This window comes from Oryctolagus cuniculus, chromosome X, assembly GCF_964237555.1.
Source record: "Oryctolagus cuniculus chromosome X, mOryCun1.1, whole genome shotgun sequence".
NCBI classification, from domain to species: domain Eukaryota; kingdom Metazoa; phylum Chordata; class Mammalia; order Lagomorpha; family Leporidae; genus Oryctolagus; species Oryctolagus cuniculus.
The window spans coordinates 101,464,047-101,481,425 of record NC_091453.1 but is presented as its reverse complement, the minus strand read 5'-3'; the positions used below and the strand labels follow the sequence as shown (position 1 = coordinate 101,481,425).

At 37.1% G+C, this 17,379-nt stretch overlaps 1 protein-coding gene across 25 annotated transcripts in view; it reads left to right on the top strand.

The window, feature by feature from the left end:
• The window catches only part of THOC2 (THO complex subunit 2), a 119,067-nt gene that overhangs the window by 71,094 nt on the left and 30,594 nt on the right, over positions 1-17,379 (top strand). For all 25 annotated transcript variants that reach the window (XR_007912187.2, XR_011385341.1, XM_008273167.4 and 22 more), the window contains 10 exons: positions 174-215; positions 628-758; positions 858-959; positions 7,234-7,318; positions 8,254-8,347; positions 9,102-9,182; positions 11,106-11,202; positions 12,602-12,719; positions 14,131-14,310; positions 16,758-16,922. Coding sequence is in view for 23 of the 25 variants with exons in the window: in XM_008273167.4 (XP_008271389.2) it covers positions 174-215; positions 628-758; positions 858-959; positions 7,234-7,318; positions 8,254-8,347; positions 9,102-9,182; positions 11,106-11,202; positions 12,602-12,719; positions 14,131-14,310; positions 16,758-16,922 (1,095 nt within the window). In the remaining 2 variants the exon portion in view is untranslated. The remainder of the gene's footprint in view (positions 1-173; positions 216-627; positions 759-857; positions 960-7,233; positions 7,319-8,253; positions 8,348-9,101; positions 9,183-11,105; positions 11,203-12,601; positions 12,720-14,130; positions 14,311-16,757; positions 16,923-17,379) is intronic.

Sequence of the window (17,379 nt, the reverse complement as noted above, 5' to 3'; positions counted from 1 at the left end):
TGCTAGAAATAGAGATAAAATTTTAAAATGTTAATTGGTAATAGTCTATATGTAAACCTTAAATATGAATACAGTTTAAAATAATTGTACAAGTTAATATTTTGGAATTAAAACTAATTATGATGGCATGATGCTAACCTTTCTGTTTTGTTTTAATATTTTTTTAATTTTAGTTTCAGTCTGATGGAAGCAAACAAGAAGATAAAGAGAAAACGGTAAGAAACTAGAAAAAATCCAATAATATGTCAAATGTTTAGATATAACAGTGCAAATTTTATTGTGAATAAGCTTTAGTCACTTGTATAGGTAATTATGTTATATTTGACATGCTTATTTTCTCTTTTGTCAGCTCACACAAAGTTATATTTTTAAGATTAACCCCCCTTTTAAGATTAGCATGTTTAGAAGCGAATGAGGGATAAAAATCATTCCCTTAGTAATCCTTATCTTTCTCTCTGTATGTGCTATCTTGCCTGGAGAAGCATAAATAAGGGAAGTTGTAAGGTGGGGAATTATATTTTGTGTTAGCAGATCAAGAAAGGACAGTTTTCCTGACTATCATAAATTTATTTTGAGGGATGGATTGGTCTGGACAGCTTTGTGAAATAATTTTTCCTCCTTTCTTAGGAAGTTATCCTAAGCTGTTTGCTTAGCATAACTGACCAGGTACTTCTTCCATCTCTTTCTTTGATGGACTGCAATGCTTGCATGTCTGAAGAGCTATGGGGAATGTTTAAAACATTTCCTTATCAGCATAGGTAAATATATATTTTCACATTTTTACCTACTAGTAATTTTAATGTGTTAACCTCTTAAGTATGTTTAACTTTTTCTAATTCTTCATCTCATTTTTTAAGATATCGTCTGTATGGCCAGTGGAAGAATGAAACTTACAACAGTCACCCACTTTTAGTAAAAGTTAAAGCTCAAACAATAGACAGAGCCAAATATATCATGAAGTAAGTTGTAATTCATTATTCTTCATATTAATCTACATTATATATGGATTTAATTTACTTTTTTTTCAGCTAGCTTATGTCTGAGCCTCAATTGTTTTTAAAGATTTATTTATTTATTTGAAAGGCTGAGTTACAGAGAGAGGGAGAGACAGAGATCTTCCATCTGCTGGTTCACTCCCCGATATGGCCGCAATGGCCAGAGCTGGGCCGGTCTGAAGACAGGAGCCAGGAGCTTCCTCCGGTCTCTCAAGTGGGTTCAGGGGCCCAAGCACTTGGGCCATTCTCTGCTGATTTTCCAGGCACATTAGCAGGGGACTGGATTGAAAGTGGAGCAGCCAGGACTCAAATGGGCTCCTATATAGGATGCCAATGTCACAGGCAATGGCTTTACCCACTACACTACAACACTGGCCCCCTGAGCCTCAATTTTGGGGAAAAAAAAAAAAACCTGATGAATGTTTGTTAAAGGTATAGCTGATCCTAGTTTACAGGTAAGATGAGTCAATTTTCGCAGTTTTAGCTTATTTTGAGTACAAAGTTACTGTTTCCATAGTTGTTAAGTTATATAGATATAAAATCTTAAACAATTCTCCGTAATACATGTAAGATTCAGTTTTTGCCTTTTTGTTTTTAAAAAAGCTGTGGCCTTTGCTCAACTTGAATAATACATTTAATATGTTGTGCAGTGTAATAGATATTCTATGAATATCCTCAACTGACAAATGGTATAATAAAGGTTTTTAACGCTCTGTTAGGATGATCTATTGGAATTATGTAGAAATTTCTCCATACGGTGCTGACTTTTGAGAAACTTTGTTTTCATTTGTATGCTTTTACTTTCATATCATAGAAGCATAAGACTGATGTTAGTTCTACTTTCTGGTAGACTAAAGTTTTACTATGAAAATTATATATTTCAGATTAGTATCAGTTTATATAGTAAATACACTTAACCAATGTAATGCAAGTGTTTCTGCAAGGTTATTTATTGTCAGTTGTCATTCCTTGTATAAATTCATGCAGTGGTGTGGTTATTCTCATTAAAAGCATTGCATTCTATATTTTAACTAGCTTTGACAGTATGCATTGATACTGTCTTTGCCACATGATAACTGTCATGCTGCTGTACTGTAAAAACAGGTGTGTGCAGGATCAGAGTCTTATTTATTAGGTGCTATTATGTAGTATGTATGAAGTGCTATGGGAGGATAGACAGGAGAGTAAATTATTTTACTTAAGGAAGTTATGGCAGAAGATGATATTAGGACAGGTTCATCTGAAAAGAGTTCTGGTTTTTAAAGAATTCTCCAGGAACAGCGTTTAGTTTAACCACCATAGCTAATATTTTATAGAGTCATTATTATGTGTTCCCTGAACTATGTGATTTATATATATTACTTAATAATATGTCAAGCATTAATACATTCCTTAAATCCATGTCATCTTTTTCTCTACTACTAGGACCTTAGTTATTTTTCTTTTAAAAAATATTGTTTATTTTCTGGTTACTTAAGAGACAAAGAGGGATGTTCTATCTACTGATTGACACCCACCCCCACCCCCACCCCACCCCCCGCCATGGCTACAATAGCTATGTCTGTGTTAGGCTGAGCCAGGAGCACAGAATTCAAACTGGGTTTCCCACCCAGGGACACAAGTACTTTTTATCTTATTTTTTTTAAAAGATTTATTTATTTATTTGAAAGAGTTACAGAAAGAGATATATATCTTCTGTATACTGGTTCACTCAGATGGCCCTAATGGCCAGGAGCCAGGAGATTCTTCTGGGTCTCCCACATAGGTGGCAGGATCAAGCATTTGGGCCATCTTCTGCTCCTTCTCCCAGGCCATTAGCAGGGAGGTGGATCAGAAATGGAGTAGGCAGTACTTGAACCAGTGCCCATATGGGATTTTGGCATCACAGCCGTCAGCTTCACCCATTATACCACATTGCCAGCCCCACAAGTACTTTTATTTAAAAAAATATTTATTTGAAAAGGAGAGTTATAAAGAGAGAGGGGGAGACAGATTTTCATCTGTTAGTTCACTCCCCAAATGGCCTCAATGGCTGGGGCTGGGCCTGGGCCAAGCTAAATCCAGGAGTCAGGAGCTTCAAGCATTTGGGCTATCATCCGCTGCTTTCCCAGGCATATTAGTTGGGAGCTGGATCAGAAGTGGAGCAGCTGGGACTCAAACCAGTGCCCATATGGGATGCTGGCATTATAGGCGGTGGCTTTACCCACTTTGCCACAGTGTTGGTCCCTGTAAGTACTTATTTATTTCTGTTTATTTGAATATCATTGCAAGAGGTGGGGGGAGATATGGAGAAAAATATCTTCCATCTGCTGATTCATTCCCCAAATACCTGCAACAGCCATGGCTGAGTCAGGCTGAGCTAGGAGGCCAGGAACCCAGAATTCCATCTGGGTCTCTTTTGTGGATGGCATGGCTATATCATCATTTGGTGCCTCCCAAAATGTGTATTATCTGGAAGCTAGATTGAAAGCAAAGTAGGAACTCAAACCCAGGCACTCATGGGATGTGGGCATCCCAAGCAGCATCTTACCAGTTGTGCCAAATGCCCACCTCAGACAAAAGTATTTGAGCCTTCCTCTGCTCCCTCCGAGAGTGTGCATTAGCAGGAAGGTGGAATCAGCAGTAGAGCCAGGACTCAAGTCCAGGTACTGTGAAATGGGATCTGTTAGCTTAACCGCTGCACCAAATACCTGCCCCCACTACCTTAGTTCTTTTTTTTTTTTAAGATTTATTTATTGTATTTGAAAGTCAGTTACAGCAAAAAGAGAGGAGAGAGATCTTCCATCCACTGGTTTGCTCCCCAAATGGCTGCAATGGCCAGGGCTGGGCCAGGACGAAGCCAGGAACTAGGAGCTTCATCTGAATCTCCTGGATGGATGCAGAGGCCCAAGCACTTGGACCATCCTCTGTTGCTTTCCCAGGCACATTAGCAAGGAGCTGGATCAGAAGTGGAGCAGCTGGGGCTCAAACCAACACCCATATGGGATGCCAGTGCTGCAGATGGTGGCTTAACCTACTGTGACACAGCACTGCCCTGCCCACCACCACCACCACCCTCTTTTAAAGATTTTACTTTAGTTCTTTTTTTAAAGATTTATTTATTTATTTGAAAGGCAAAATTACAGAGTGGGAGGGAGGGATGGAGAGAGAGAGAGAAAAATGTAGCGGAATGAGAAGGCCATGCCAAGATGGCCGCTGGCAAGTGAGCATCAGTTACTCAGGAATGGCTTCGGAAACCCCCTGGGAAACCACCTGGCAACCGAGCCTCAGGAATGGCTTCGGAAACCCCCTGGGAAATCTCCTGGGAAACCACCTGGCAATGGAGCCTGCCTGGCAATGGGCTGTGATTGGTTAGGGCATAAACCGTCCCTTGACTGGATTGGCTGCCTTGGCTATATAAGCTGCTGTACCATCTGAAATAAAAGAGCCTGTGGTCTGCTCGCCTCTGGCCCACTTTCACCCGACTCCCAGGGTCTCTGTGGTGACTCCACGCCTCTTGCCCCCACCACGCTCCTCCTCTCAGAACGAATCCACAGCAACAGAGAAAGTCTTCTATCTGCTGGTTCACTCCCCAAATTGCTGCAATGGCCGGAGCAGGGCTGATCCAAAGCCAGGAGCCATGAGCTTCTTCCAGGTCTCCCACATGGGCACAGGGGCCCAAGGACTTGGGCCATCTTCTACTGCTTTCCCAAGCCATAGCTGAGAGCTGGATAGGAAGTGGAGCAGCTGGGACTTGAATCGGCTGCCATATGGGATGCTGTCCCTGCAGGCGGCAGTTTTACCCACTAGGCCACTGCACTGGCCCCACCTTAGTTCTTATAGAGAATTATAATGCCTTTTTGTTTTCAGGAGTATGTCAATCTTTATGGCATGATGTTCTAAGTAAGAGACACTGCTTGATCTGTCTCTCCTTCTATCTAACCTCATTTCCTGTCAATTCCACCTCCAGCTGTACTGTGCCTTTGTTTCCTCTCTTTGTGCAGATTTTCCTTTACCTCCCTTTACTCCATCTGGTAACATTTTTGGAGAGTGAGCTCCAGTGTCACTGCTGTGAAGACTAACCTAGCACATATTGCCCAACACAAGTTGATAGTTCTTTTTTTGTGACACCAATATCCCTTATGCCTAAAATCCTAGCATTCTACTTAGTAGGTACATTGCCATGATCATTTTTCTTTTTAATATTTTCTAGTTTTTGAATAGTTTATATGTTTACCCAGTTTAAGTTGGTATATAGAGTCTACATCTAAGTGAGGTCATGTGGTATTTGTCTTCCTGTGTCTATTTTACTTTGCATAATGTCTTCCAGTTCCATCCATGTTGTTGAGAATGACAGAATTTCCCTTTTTTTTAAAGTTGAGGTTGTTATCAGAAGCAGGGGTGGGTTAGATAAGGGGAAGATATTGATCAAAGGACACAAAATTTTTACTTTAGAGGAATGTTTTAGTGATCTGTCATCCTGCATGATAACCATAGTTAATAATAATGTATTGTTATATAATTAATAATGTATGTTATTATATACATATGTTTCAAAATGGATGAAAAAATAGATTTTGAACAGTCTCACTACAAATAAATGAGTGAGGTGTTGTATGTTAATTAGCTTTACTGAATTTTTCTACAGTGTGTATATACATGATTAGAACATTTCATCGTACTCCATAAATATACACAGCAAAAAAAAGCCATATGGTTTATCTCTCACTCTATTCCCCCTCAATAAAAAATATATAGTAACTAATTTTTAGTCTCTTATTTATCCTCCCAGATACTTTTATCTGTGTATAAGGTAATACAAGTAATTATCCTCACTTTTAATATTGATAGCATATAAATACTGTTCTGTTGTTCTTTTTAAGAAATCTCAGCAGGAACTGCTATTCATCTTTATGTTCCTAAAGCTTAGCACATTAGCTGTCATAGTAGGTATCAATATTATGAAATTAATAAGATATAATTTATACAATACAAAATGTACAGAATTTTTAATATACTTAGAATTTTGTCATATTAGTAAGCTGTACATATTTCACCAGGCCTTAGCAATATGATTTTGTTATTGCTTGAATTGGAGAATGGAACATATTTATTATTTGTAGAATTTCTCAAAGTTTGAATACTACTTAAAACATGAGCTTGCCATAGGGCATCTAATAATTAATTATAAAAATACTCACTGATTGTGTTTTATTTGTCAGATACCATGATAAAAGGGGCAGACATAATCAAGAAAATATTTCTTTCATTTTTCCTGCCCAGGTAGTGGAGGCAGTAAGGGATGGAATAAAAAGGGTAGTGGGTTGTAATGACAAGTAGGAGGACCACTTGATATAGAAATAGGGAAAAAGGTAAAACAGAAGATAGCCAAAGAAACTGGGCCTGGAACAATGTGAAGGGGGGGAAGTTGATGATGAAGCAATTTTAATTGATGGTCCGGTTTCGCCATGAGAAACTTCTGAAGTTTCTTCTTCATAATTTCAAGAATGATCACATTCCCCACATTTTGAACTGAATTCATAATATACTTCATTTGCAAAAGTTTCCTTCCTGTCACTTAACGACCTTTTCAAGTTTTACATTTCCTGGGTTAATCATGTAACAGATTCATCAGAGGAGTTTTAGATTCTGTGTAATAATTGTTTTTGAACTGTAAAAATGTAACAGATTATAAATTTGCTGAATGTTAGTGAATCCTAAGCAGGAGAAAAAATAGGGAAAAAAGAAGTAGAATTTATTTAAAAAATGTTTACCTTGAAAAAGCAGAGAACCTTTGATGTTGAGTAGTATAACATTAGCTATTACTCTGTTAGGGTCACTGAACCAGATGGCATGAAGCATTTCATTACATCACATTAAACTTGATACCTTAATACCTAGCCTGATAAATGAGCCCTTCTAAATATAAAATAATAGATTCTCTGCAGGAAGAATTTTGTGTACTTGCAGAGTACAGTAAAATTTTTAATACTTATTAGGCTATTATGATAAAATGGAAATGTATGTTTTCTAAATGTTAAGTTTTTAATATCGAGATCTTAATACCCTCAGGGAGAATCGCTAACTAAAATAATCCAAGTTCTATAGTAAAGCATATGATGATGAATACAGTTGTTTACATGGATCCATTTTGAATATTTGGGAAAGAATTTTATTTTTTACATGATATCACAAAGCTATCAACATTATGAGGATTGTCTCTTAAGATGACCTCTGCCGCCTTTTTCTTTCCTTGTAGGCGACTAACCAAGGAAAATGTGAAGCCTTCTGGAAGACAAATTGGGAAGTTGAGCCACAGCAATCCAACAATTTTGTTTGATTATGTATGTTTTTGAAGTTAATATTTTCAGGGATTTTTCCTTTTGGTGTCTTTAAATTGGCATAGCAGAAAAAGAACAATGTAGTTTTTAAAATGTTTGGTAGTGTTAGGGGGAAAATACTTGGAACATTGAAAGATTGCCAGATATAAAGAACTTTATATGGTGTATTTATATTTATTGTATTTTTCTGGTAACATGGAACAGTGCTTCTGTTGTAAACAGTTTACCACATTTTAATATATTTTTATTTGAAGATTTATTTATTTGAAAGCAGTGTAACAAAGAAAGAGGTCTTCCATTCACTGGTTGACTCCCCCAAATGACTAAAACATCTGGGCCTGGGCCAGGCTAAAACCAGGAACCAGGAACTTCATACTGGTCTCCCATGTAGTTGGCAGGGACCCAAGTACTTGGGCCATCTTCTGCTGCCTTCCCAGGCACATAAGCAGGGAGCTGGATTGGAAGCTGAGCAGCTGGGATATGAATAAGTGCTCTGATATGGGATGCTGGTATTATAAATGGCAGCTTAATCTGCTGCACTACAATGCTGGCCTACCACATTTTAATTTCTAGAAATAATTATTTTTTATTTTAGCTTTTAGAAATATTGAATGGCATTTCATTGTGATTTAGATACACACTATTTCAGTTTCAAAAGATGTCTAAAACACATTTGATGCAATAGTAGCCTCTGTCATTGAAAATCCAAGTTTAGGCCCTCTGGAATTCTTTCCTAATTGGAAAAACATTCTCAAAGAAAAATTTCTGATGCAGTGACAAAATAGTATGTTTTATATAAATGCGAAATGATAGGAAGCCACTTAAATTATAAGCATTATTTCTTTTGAAAAATAAAATTTGCAGGTATTATTTAGTTGGCATAGTAGATGCCATCTTTTGATTAGTTTATGCCCTCTGTTCTTGTTGCTTTCTTCCAGATCTTGTCACAAATACAGAAGTACGATAACTTAATAACACCTGTAGTAGATTCATTGAAATACCTCACTTCATTGAATTATGATGTCTTGGCCTGTATCCTTTCAAGTGAAGAAGCAACACATAGATTTCACATTTCATAAATGTATGGTGAACATTTTCTTTTAAAAAAAAAAGATTTATTTTATTTATTTGAAAGACAGAGTTACAGAAAGAGGTAGAGATAGAGAGAGAAGTCTTCCATCTGCTGGTTTACTCCCCAGATGGCCGCAATGGCCGGAGTTGTGCCAATCTGAAGCCAGGAGCCAGGAGCTTCTTCTAGGTCTCCCACATGGGTGCAGGGGCCCAAGGACTTCGGCCATCTTCTACTGCTTTCCCAGGCCATAGCAGAGAGCTGGATCGGAAGAGGAGCAGCTGGGACTAGAACCAGCACCCATATGGGATGCCGGTGCTTCAAGCCAGGGCTTTAACCCACTGCACCATAACACTGGCCCATACTTTATTTTTATTCACCATTCCTTAAGCAATGATATGAAGTTGATTCAGGTGACTGATCTGAAGTTTGACTAGTCAAGACTATGAGAGTGATTGAGTGTCTGTGTGCACATATATCTGTGTTGTATAAAGGGAGAGATGTTAGGTTTACCAAACATCTTGACTTAGGTGGAATTTATCATGCTTTCTTAAGATGGAAAAGAGGCTAAAAAAGAAAAGTTGGTACTAAAGTGAGTGTCTTTCACTAATTTGTAACAGCCTGAAGCAAGCAGTTTTAGTTTTTTCCAGTATGTGGCTTATTGTTTTATTTTAGTGGTCTCTGCTAGTGATGCATTTTTCCTAAATGTAATGAAAGATTGTATCATTGAAGCTTTAGCTAATCCAGAAAAGGAGCGAATGAAACATGATGACACAACCATCTCAAACTGGCTTCAGAGTAAGTATTTTTGTTTTTCCAAAAGTGAAATTACTGTTGGTGATAACTGCTATATTATACATTCCATCACCTGTATTTTGAGACTTCCTAAGAGTCTGTTTGTCAAGACCTTTTAAAGCTGTCTAGCCACTCAGCTTATAGAGCATCCAAATCTTTGGCTGTATAATGGAGTTCATATAATTCAAATTTCCAAACTTTAGATCATTATTGACTGTAAGAGAATTTGGGTAAGCATTACAAGGGAGTTGAAGATCCTCTTCTTTTTAGTTATTATTTTAAAGGAATTGTTATTAAGGGAAATAACCTCACTTTTCTCCCTTTCTATTCAAGGTTCTAGTCATTTTCAAAGATCAAAAACTTGCCTGCTTAACCAAAAATACACCACATTTCTTTTTTATTTCTTGTTCTTTTGTTTTATATAAGCCAGCTCCCAGTCTTTCATTCTATCATCTCTGATAGCTGAATCTTGCAGTGGCTTCCCATTGTCTTTTAAACGCTGAAATCTTTAATTAATCATACAACTCAGTTCTTTTGGAATCAGGTCCTTACTGTTCTAGCCTCAGCATTCCCCTTGTTCCAGTATTTTACCTTTCATTAATACTGAATTTGGACTTTTTTGGCTCATTTACATTTGTTGCTTTCTCTGTATAGAATACTCCTCTGTGACCACTCGTCCTTATTCCATCTTCTTATTAGATTCTAACTTAAAGATCATTTATTTTGGAAAGCTTTTCCTGTTAATCTTCCTGCCCAAAAGTCAGAATTAAATGCAACTTCTTTGTATTCCCATGGAATTTTTTATTCAACTCAATTTTAAGTTATTTTCTGTATCTCCCACTAGACTTAGGCTCCTTGAGGACAGGACCCATGTTTTGTCCAGTAAAATTTAGGTGCTTTGCAAGTAATTGTTGAATAGACTATGGATAACCTAACTAGGATTTTCTTTTCTTGTCTTGATTGGGGTTTCCTCCCTAATCATGGTAAGGACTATTGGTTAAAATTATTCTCTTGTCTGTTTCTTGGCCTGGCAATATTTTACCTGTTTCTGTATCCCTTGACAAGTAGTTCCTAGATAAGTTCCTTGACAAGGCATGTTCCTAGATAAAGCAGATAATTGGTTTTTTTAAAGGTTTATTTATTTATCTGAAAGAGTTACACAGAGAGGAGGAGAGGCAGAGAGAGGGGGTGGGGAGAGAGAGAGAGAAAGAGAAAGAGAGAGTCTTCCATCCGCAGGTTCACTTCCCAGATCGCCACAGTGGCTGGAGCTGTGTTGATTGCAAGCCGGGAGCCAGGAGCTTCTTCTGGGTCTCCCACTGGGTGCAGGGGCCCAATGACTTGGGCCATCTTCTACTGCTTTCCGAGGCCATAGCAGAGAGCTGGATCAGAAGTGGAGCAGCTGGGACTCAAACTGGCGCCCACATGGGATGCCGGCATCACAGGTGGCAGCTTTACCCACTGTGCCACAGTGCCGGCCCCAGATAATTGTTTTTGATTGGAATGTTTAAAGGGCTGGTATTTGGTTATTTATTTAGGTTTACTGAGTAATCTGTGAGATTTTGATCTGTCCTAATTAATCAGGCTGCATAGGTTAGAATCAGTGTACTACTTTCTGCCATGTGACCATGAGCAAGTTACATGATGTATCTTCTGAATTTGCCTCATCAATAGGTTTATATCACCCTTAGATGATCATCATAAGAATTGAATGAATTAATCAATGTAAAGTACTTGGTATAATGCTTGACATGTTTAAGAAATATTAGCTATTATAGAACTCCATTCAATGATATCAGCAAGGTAGTTATTCCTACTTCATTTTGTTTTAGAAATTGACTTAGTTGAAGAAATGATGCTACGTGTGCTTTTTGTTTTGTTTTTATGAACTCTTTTTATTCTTACTCTTTTCTTTTTAACTTCATATAGGCCTGGCTAGTTTTTGTGGTGCAGTTTTTCGTAAATATCCAATTGATCTTGCTGGTCTTCTTCAATATGTGGCCAATCAGCTAAAGGCAGGCAAAAGGTATTTATAGAAAATGATATATAAGTGAAATTTAGTAATTAGAGAATTTGGGGGAGGTATTGAGATACTGAGATATATATTATCCTGAAAGACTACTTGTTTGTTGTAGGCTCAAGTAAAATAGTTGCTTATTTATCTGTGTGGAATTTTGTAATTAAAAGAAATTATAACTTGATACACAGACCCTTTCTATAGGAATAAATATTTGACTTTATATGTAACTCACTAAAAAGACATTTTTTGCTTATTTTGACTACCTGTTAAACTATGAGTAAATGAGTAATATGTACATTGTATAATCTCATGACAAAACACAAAGCATATTTTTATATTTGAACTTTAGAGATATGTAAGGTCTGCATAGCTTTGGGGCAGTCTTTTTCTTTATAAATATTAGCTATTCTGGGCCAGTGTCAGTGCTTAAAGTTTGAATTTGTGTGTGTGAGAGTTTTTTTTTTTTTTTTTAATTTGAAAGAGTTAGGGAGGGAGAGACAGAGTTCTTCCATCCACTGGTTCATTCCCCAAATGGCCACAAAAGCCGGGGCTGAACCAGGCCAAAGCTAGGAGCCTGGAACTCCATCTGGGTTTCACATGTAGGTGACAGGCGCCTAAGCAATCGTGCCATCTTCTGTTGCTTTTCCAGGTACATTAGCAGGGAGCTGGATTGGAAGTGTATTTGAACCAGCAGTCATATGGGATGCTGAGTATCACAGCTGGTACCTTAACCTGCTAAGCCACAACACCAGAACCTGAATTAGTACAAATATTAAACCTCAGCAGCAGGAAATTGACGAGACTCTTAAGAACTAGAAATTGTTTCCAAGAGCTTTCTGGTAGAAAGCTAACAAAATAAAAAATGATCTAGTATTTCAAACAATCAGGACAAACAGCTGCCATCTCAGGCTCAAATAGTACACTTGGAAACTGCCTTCCCTTTGTTTTTTTTTTTCCTTTAATGTGTACCCTCTTCCAAGTGTGTTTTGATCATTCTTTATTCATTTTTATTAATTGAATTGTTTCGAGAGATGACTATACCATCAAAAATATATTGGACATCCAATTGTATATGTGTACAGAGAGAGGAGGAAGTGAGGGGGACACACAAATGATAAAGCAGATGGCAATAAGAATGTTAATAATTAAATTGAGGGAAAGGTTATATGGGCTTGCTTTGTACCTTTATTTTTGATACTATCTGTAAGGTTAACATTATATGGAATTAAATATAAACATACACAAGAAATATTTTTCATTTTGGTTCTAAGAATGTAGTTGTTTTAAAACCTCTTCAACCTCCTCTATATTCATCTACAAATAATTACAGATTCTTGCTATATTAATTATAATACATTGTCACATATATTTGAAGTTGTAATTGTAGACCATTTATTTTGAATAGTTTTGACCTTCTTATATTGAAAGAAGTGGTACAAAAAATGGCAGGAATAGAAATTACAGAGGAAATGACAATGGAGCAACTAGAGGCTATGACTGGTGGAGAGCAGCTAAAAGCTGAGGTGAGAGTTGTCATTTTTGGTTATTTACTTTTACAATAGAAAATGTATGTAGTACCACATTTTCTGCAGTTTTGCTTTCTGTAGTTAGTTACTTGTGGTCAGCTGGTATCTATAAATATTAAATGGTCAATTCTGGAAATAAAAAATTTAGAAGTTTTAAATTGTCTTCTGTTTAAGTAGCAGGATGTAATCACATGCTGTGCCCCTCATTCCTGCCCAGGATGGGAATCTTACCTTCCCTTTGTCCAGGGGGAGTATATGCTGTTTGCCCAAGAGTCACTTAGTAGCTGTCTTGGTTTATCAGGCTGTATCACATTACTTGTGTTCAAGTAACCCTTATGTGGTAGCCTAATGCTACATCACAGTGCTGGCTCATTCATCTCATTTTGTAGGCATTGTATCATCTCATATATCGTAAGATATTTTGAGAGTGAGCCTGCATCCACTGAATTATATTATTAGCCCTTGTTAATCTCTTACTGCAACTAATTTATAAATTATACTTACAGATAATAAATATGTGTGTATATAGGGAAAAAAGGTGAGCATAATTTAGTGTTATTAACAGTTTCAGTCATCCACTGTTTGTCTTGGAACATATCCTGTGTGGATAAGGAGGTACTGCTGTATGCATGGCCATAGTAAAGAATATTTTAATACGAATACATAAAGCCGAATGTCAAAAGCTATACTCTCTCACAACCACTTACCTCTCTTTGTGAGATTGAGATATATTAGTTATTTTATACATTTTTATTTGGAAGGCAGAGACAAAGGGCAGAGATAGATCTTCCATTTGCAAGTTCACTCCCTAAATGCCTGCAACAACCAAGAGCCTAAAAGTCCTTATGGGTTTCCCGTGTGGGTGGCAGGGACTTGAACCATCATTTGCTGCTTCTTAGGATGTAAATTAGCAGGAAGCAGGGTTGTAAGGAGAGCTGGGATTTGAACCAGGCAGTCTGATATGGGATGCAGGTGTCCTAAGCATCAGCTTAATAGGTGCCAAATACTCATTCCACAAACCATTTTAATCTTTTTAAAAACCTAAAGCATAATGTAAAAGACACTAAGTGATACACCTGTGAGGAAAGTAAATACCAAATCTTCTGTGGTCCTTGATATCTTTATTGCCATAAATCTTGATGTTGCTACTCTGCTTAATCTGATCCACAGTGAATAAAGAATGATCCTGTGAAGGTAGGGGTCAGCAAGGGGGAAAGTGATTGACATTTACCTTTAAGTCATTATAATTAGTAATGGTGTCACTAAAATAAATTTATGAAAAGGGGAAGGAACATAGAACGTAGGAATTTCGTGTCTTAAGGATTGTAACTGAAATTTTTTTCACTTTCACATAAGGTGGCATGGGTTATGTATTGTATCCTGGTAAATTTGTGTCTTTCTTGTTTAGGGTGGTTATTTTGGCCAGATCAGAAACACTAAGAAATCCTCTCAGAGATTAAAGGATGCACTATTGGACCATGATCTTGCTCTTCCTCTCTGTTTGCTTATGGCTCAGCAGAGGAATGGAGTAATCTTTCAAGAAGGTGGAGAGAAGCATTTGAAACTTGTGGGAAAGCTCTATGACCAGGCAAGTTAACAGTGACTTTTGTGTTGATGTAAATTTTTGAACCTGATAAAGGAAAATAGAGAATGTGGTAAAATTTGAAAAACAAAAATGTTTTGTACTTTATATAATTATGAAACAGTTATAATATAAAACAGATATTTTGGAAATAAGGCATATTTCTATGCAAATTATAGTATTTAAGAAATGATTCTGAGATTTTACATGTATAAGGCTTTCAGTTAATTAGGCTTTCTGTCATTAAATTTCTGCAATCTTGAGTTGTTTGCCTCATCTTTCCTGATCTCTGGAAATCTGGAATGTCAAGCACAATAAAGTAGATGGTATCTCATTTTTTTCTTTGTAATATAGCTGGTGATAAACAAATTTTGTTGGCTGTCATAGGTTTTGTTGCATAACATTTATAAATATATATTACATAAGTAAATTCTCATCTTTTAAGGGCAAAGGAGTTGATTTCTATTTGCCTTATGCATATTGTTATTTATTTAATTTTTTAGTTTTTAACATTCAATATAGTTTATAGATACAATTCTAATAAAACAATGATTTTCACTTCTCTCTCCCTCCCTCCCTTTTTGAGATAACCTGTTTTTAATTTACATTACAGACAAAGACTTAATTCTCTACTAAATAAAGAGTTCAACAGATATAAAGCAAAAAAAATGCTAGTTTGACAAATATGGGCAAGGACTAAAAAACAGTAGTCAGATGGAAGGATGACCCTTTTACCCAATTACGTTTTAAAGTGATCACACAAATCATTAAAACTATAGTAGTATAATATTCTTAACCATTGGCTTGACAAGGTATAAAACAAAGTTTGGCAAAACTATATTTTCAGTCATACTGATACAGGCATTTTCTCTTTTTTTAATTTATTTTTTCTTTTTTAATTTTAGCTCCCACGTGTGAGGGAGAACATGTGGTATTTGTCTTTTGGTATCTGACATATTTCACTCAACACGATGTCCTGCAATTGTATTCATTGATGCAAATGGTAGAATTTCATTATTTTTTATAGCTGAATAATATTCCATTGTATGTATATATATATACCACATTTTCTTTATCATTCATCTATTGATGGACACCTTGGTTGATTTCCATATTTTGGCTGTTGTGAATAGTGCTTCTGTAAACAATAGTGGTTGCAGGTATCTTTTTGGAACAATGCGTTCCTGTTTTTTGAGTATATTCCCAGAAATGGGATTGCTGGATGATGCAGCAAGTTTGTTTCTAGTATTTTAAATCTCCATGCTGTTTTCCATAGTGGATTCCCAACCACAGTGTATTAGTGTTCCTTTTTCTTCATATTCTTACCAGAGTTCTTAGCAACTCTTTGTGTTTTGGATTTTTGCCACTCTGACAGGGGTGAGGTGATATCTCATTGAGTTTTGATTAGCGTTTCCCTGATGGCTAGTGATGTTCAGCATTTTTTCATATATTTGATGACAATTTGCATTTCTTTTGAGAACTGTGTATTGAGGTCCTTTGCCCATTTCTTCACCAGATTTTCTTTTTGTTGTTAAGTTTATTAAATTGCTGATACATCCTGTATATTAGTCCTTTCTTGGATAGGTAGCTTGGAAATATTTTTTTTCCCATTTTGTTGGATGTCTCTTCACTCTTGATCATTTCCTTTGGTGTGCAGACAGCATCTCTGTCCTCCCTTTCTCTTGACTCATGGAGTCTTCATTGTTTTGTCACTTTTCCACTGAAAATTTCTCCCAGTCAGGCTCCTGGAAACAGGTCATTCCTTTGTTCTTTTCATACCCCAAGGCATCTGAAATCAGCATGGCTATATCCTATTCAGCCATCTTGGATCCACCTCATGCATATTTTTCTTAGGATTTTTTTATTGTAAAGGCAGAGACACAGAAGCAGAAAGAGTGATCTTCCTTCTACTGGTCCACTCTCCAAAAGGCTGCAAAAGCCAGGGCTGGGCCAGGCCAAAGCCAAGAGCTTCTTCTGGGTTTCCCACATGAGTACAGGAGCACAAATACTTGGGCCATCCTCCACTGTTTTTACCAGGCACATTAGCAGGGAGCTGGATTGGAAATGGAGCAGCTGGGACTCAAACAATCGCCTGTATGGGATGCCAGCACTGCAGGCAGAGGCTTAACTCTCTATACCACAGTTCCAGCCCCATGCATATTGTTTATGTGACATAAATAATTATATTCTCCTAAAAGTGATGAACATTAACTTGGAACTTATGGGACTTGGTGTATTCTTAAAGCTTTGGATTAGTCAACATTTCAGGTTATTAGCATCTTTTTTATATGATCCTGTGATTTTACTTGGTGTCCTATAACATCCTTTTAAATTGTAAAATTTGGATTTTTAATTAATATTAAAATGATATACCTTCTTCATTTTGGAAAGTGTTTGATGGTTTTATAAAATGATAGCACATTCATGTTTTCTGCCTTATTTTTTTAATTTAGTGTCACGATACCCTGGTACAGTTTGGTGGGTTTTTAGCATCTAACCTAAGCACAGAAGATTATATAAAACGAGTGCCTTCAATTGATGTGCTCTGTAATGAATTTCATACACCCCATGATGCGGCATTTTTCCTGTCTAGGCCAATGTATGCACACCATATTTCGGTAAGTACAACTATCTTTGCTGCCTTTCAAGAATGATTGTAAGTTATTTCTTAGCTGTCTTGCTTTTAAATGCATATTAATTTGACACAGATATGTTTAACTTATGTCCCTTGGAGAGTTACTTCTATCTTCTGTTGATATTCGGATGTAAGTAGTGTTCAATGGAAATGTCCCTTCTTAAGAGTATATTTTAGGGGCCAGTGCTGTGGCGTAGCGGGTAAAGCTGCAGCCTGCAGCATATGGGCGCCAGTTTGAGTTCTGGTTGTTCCACTTCTGATCCAGCTCTCTGCCATAGCCTGGGAAAGCAGAAGATGGCCCAAGTCCTTGGGCCCCTGCACCCATGTGGGAGACCTGAAGGAAGCGCCTATCCCTGACTTCGGATAGGTGCAGCTCTGGCCATTGCAGCCATCTGGGGAGTGAACCAGCATATGGGAGACCCCCCCCCCCCCGCCTCTCT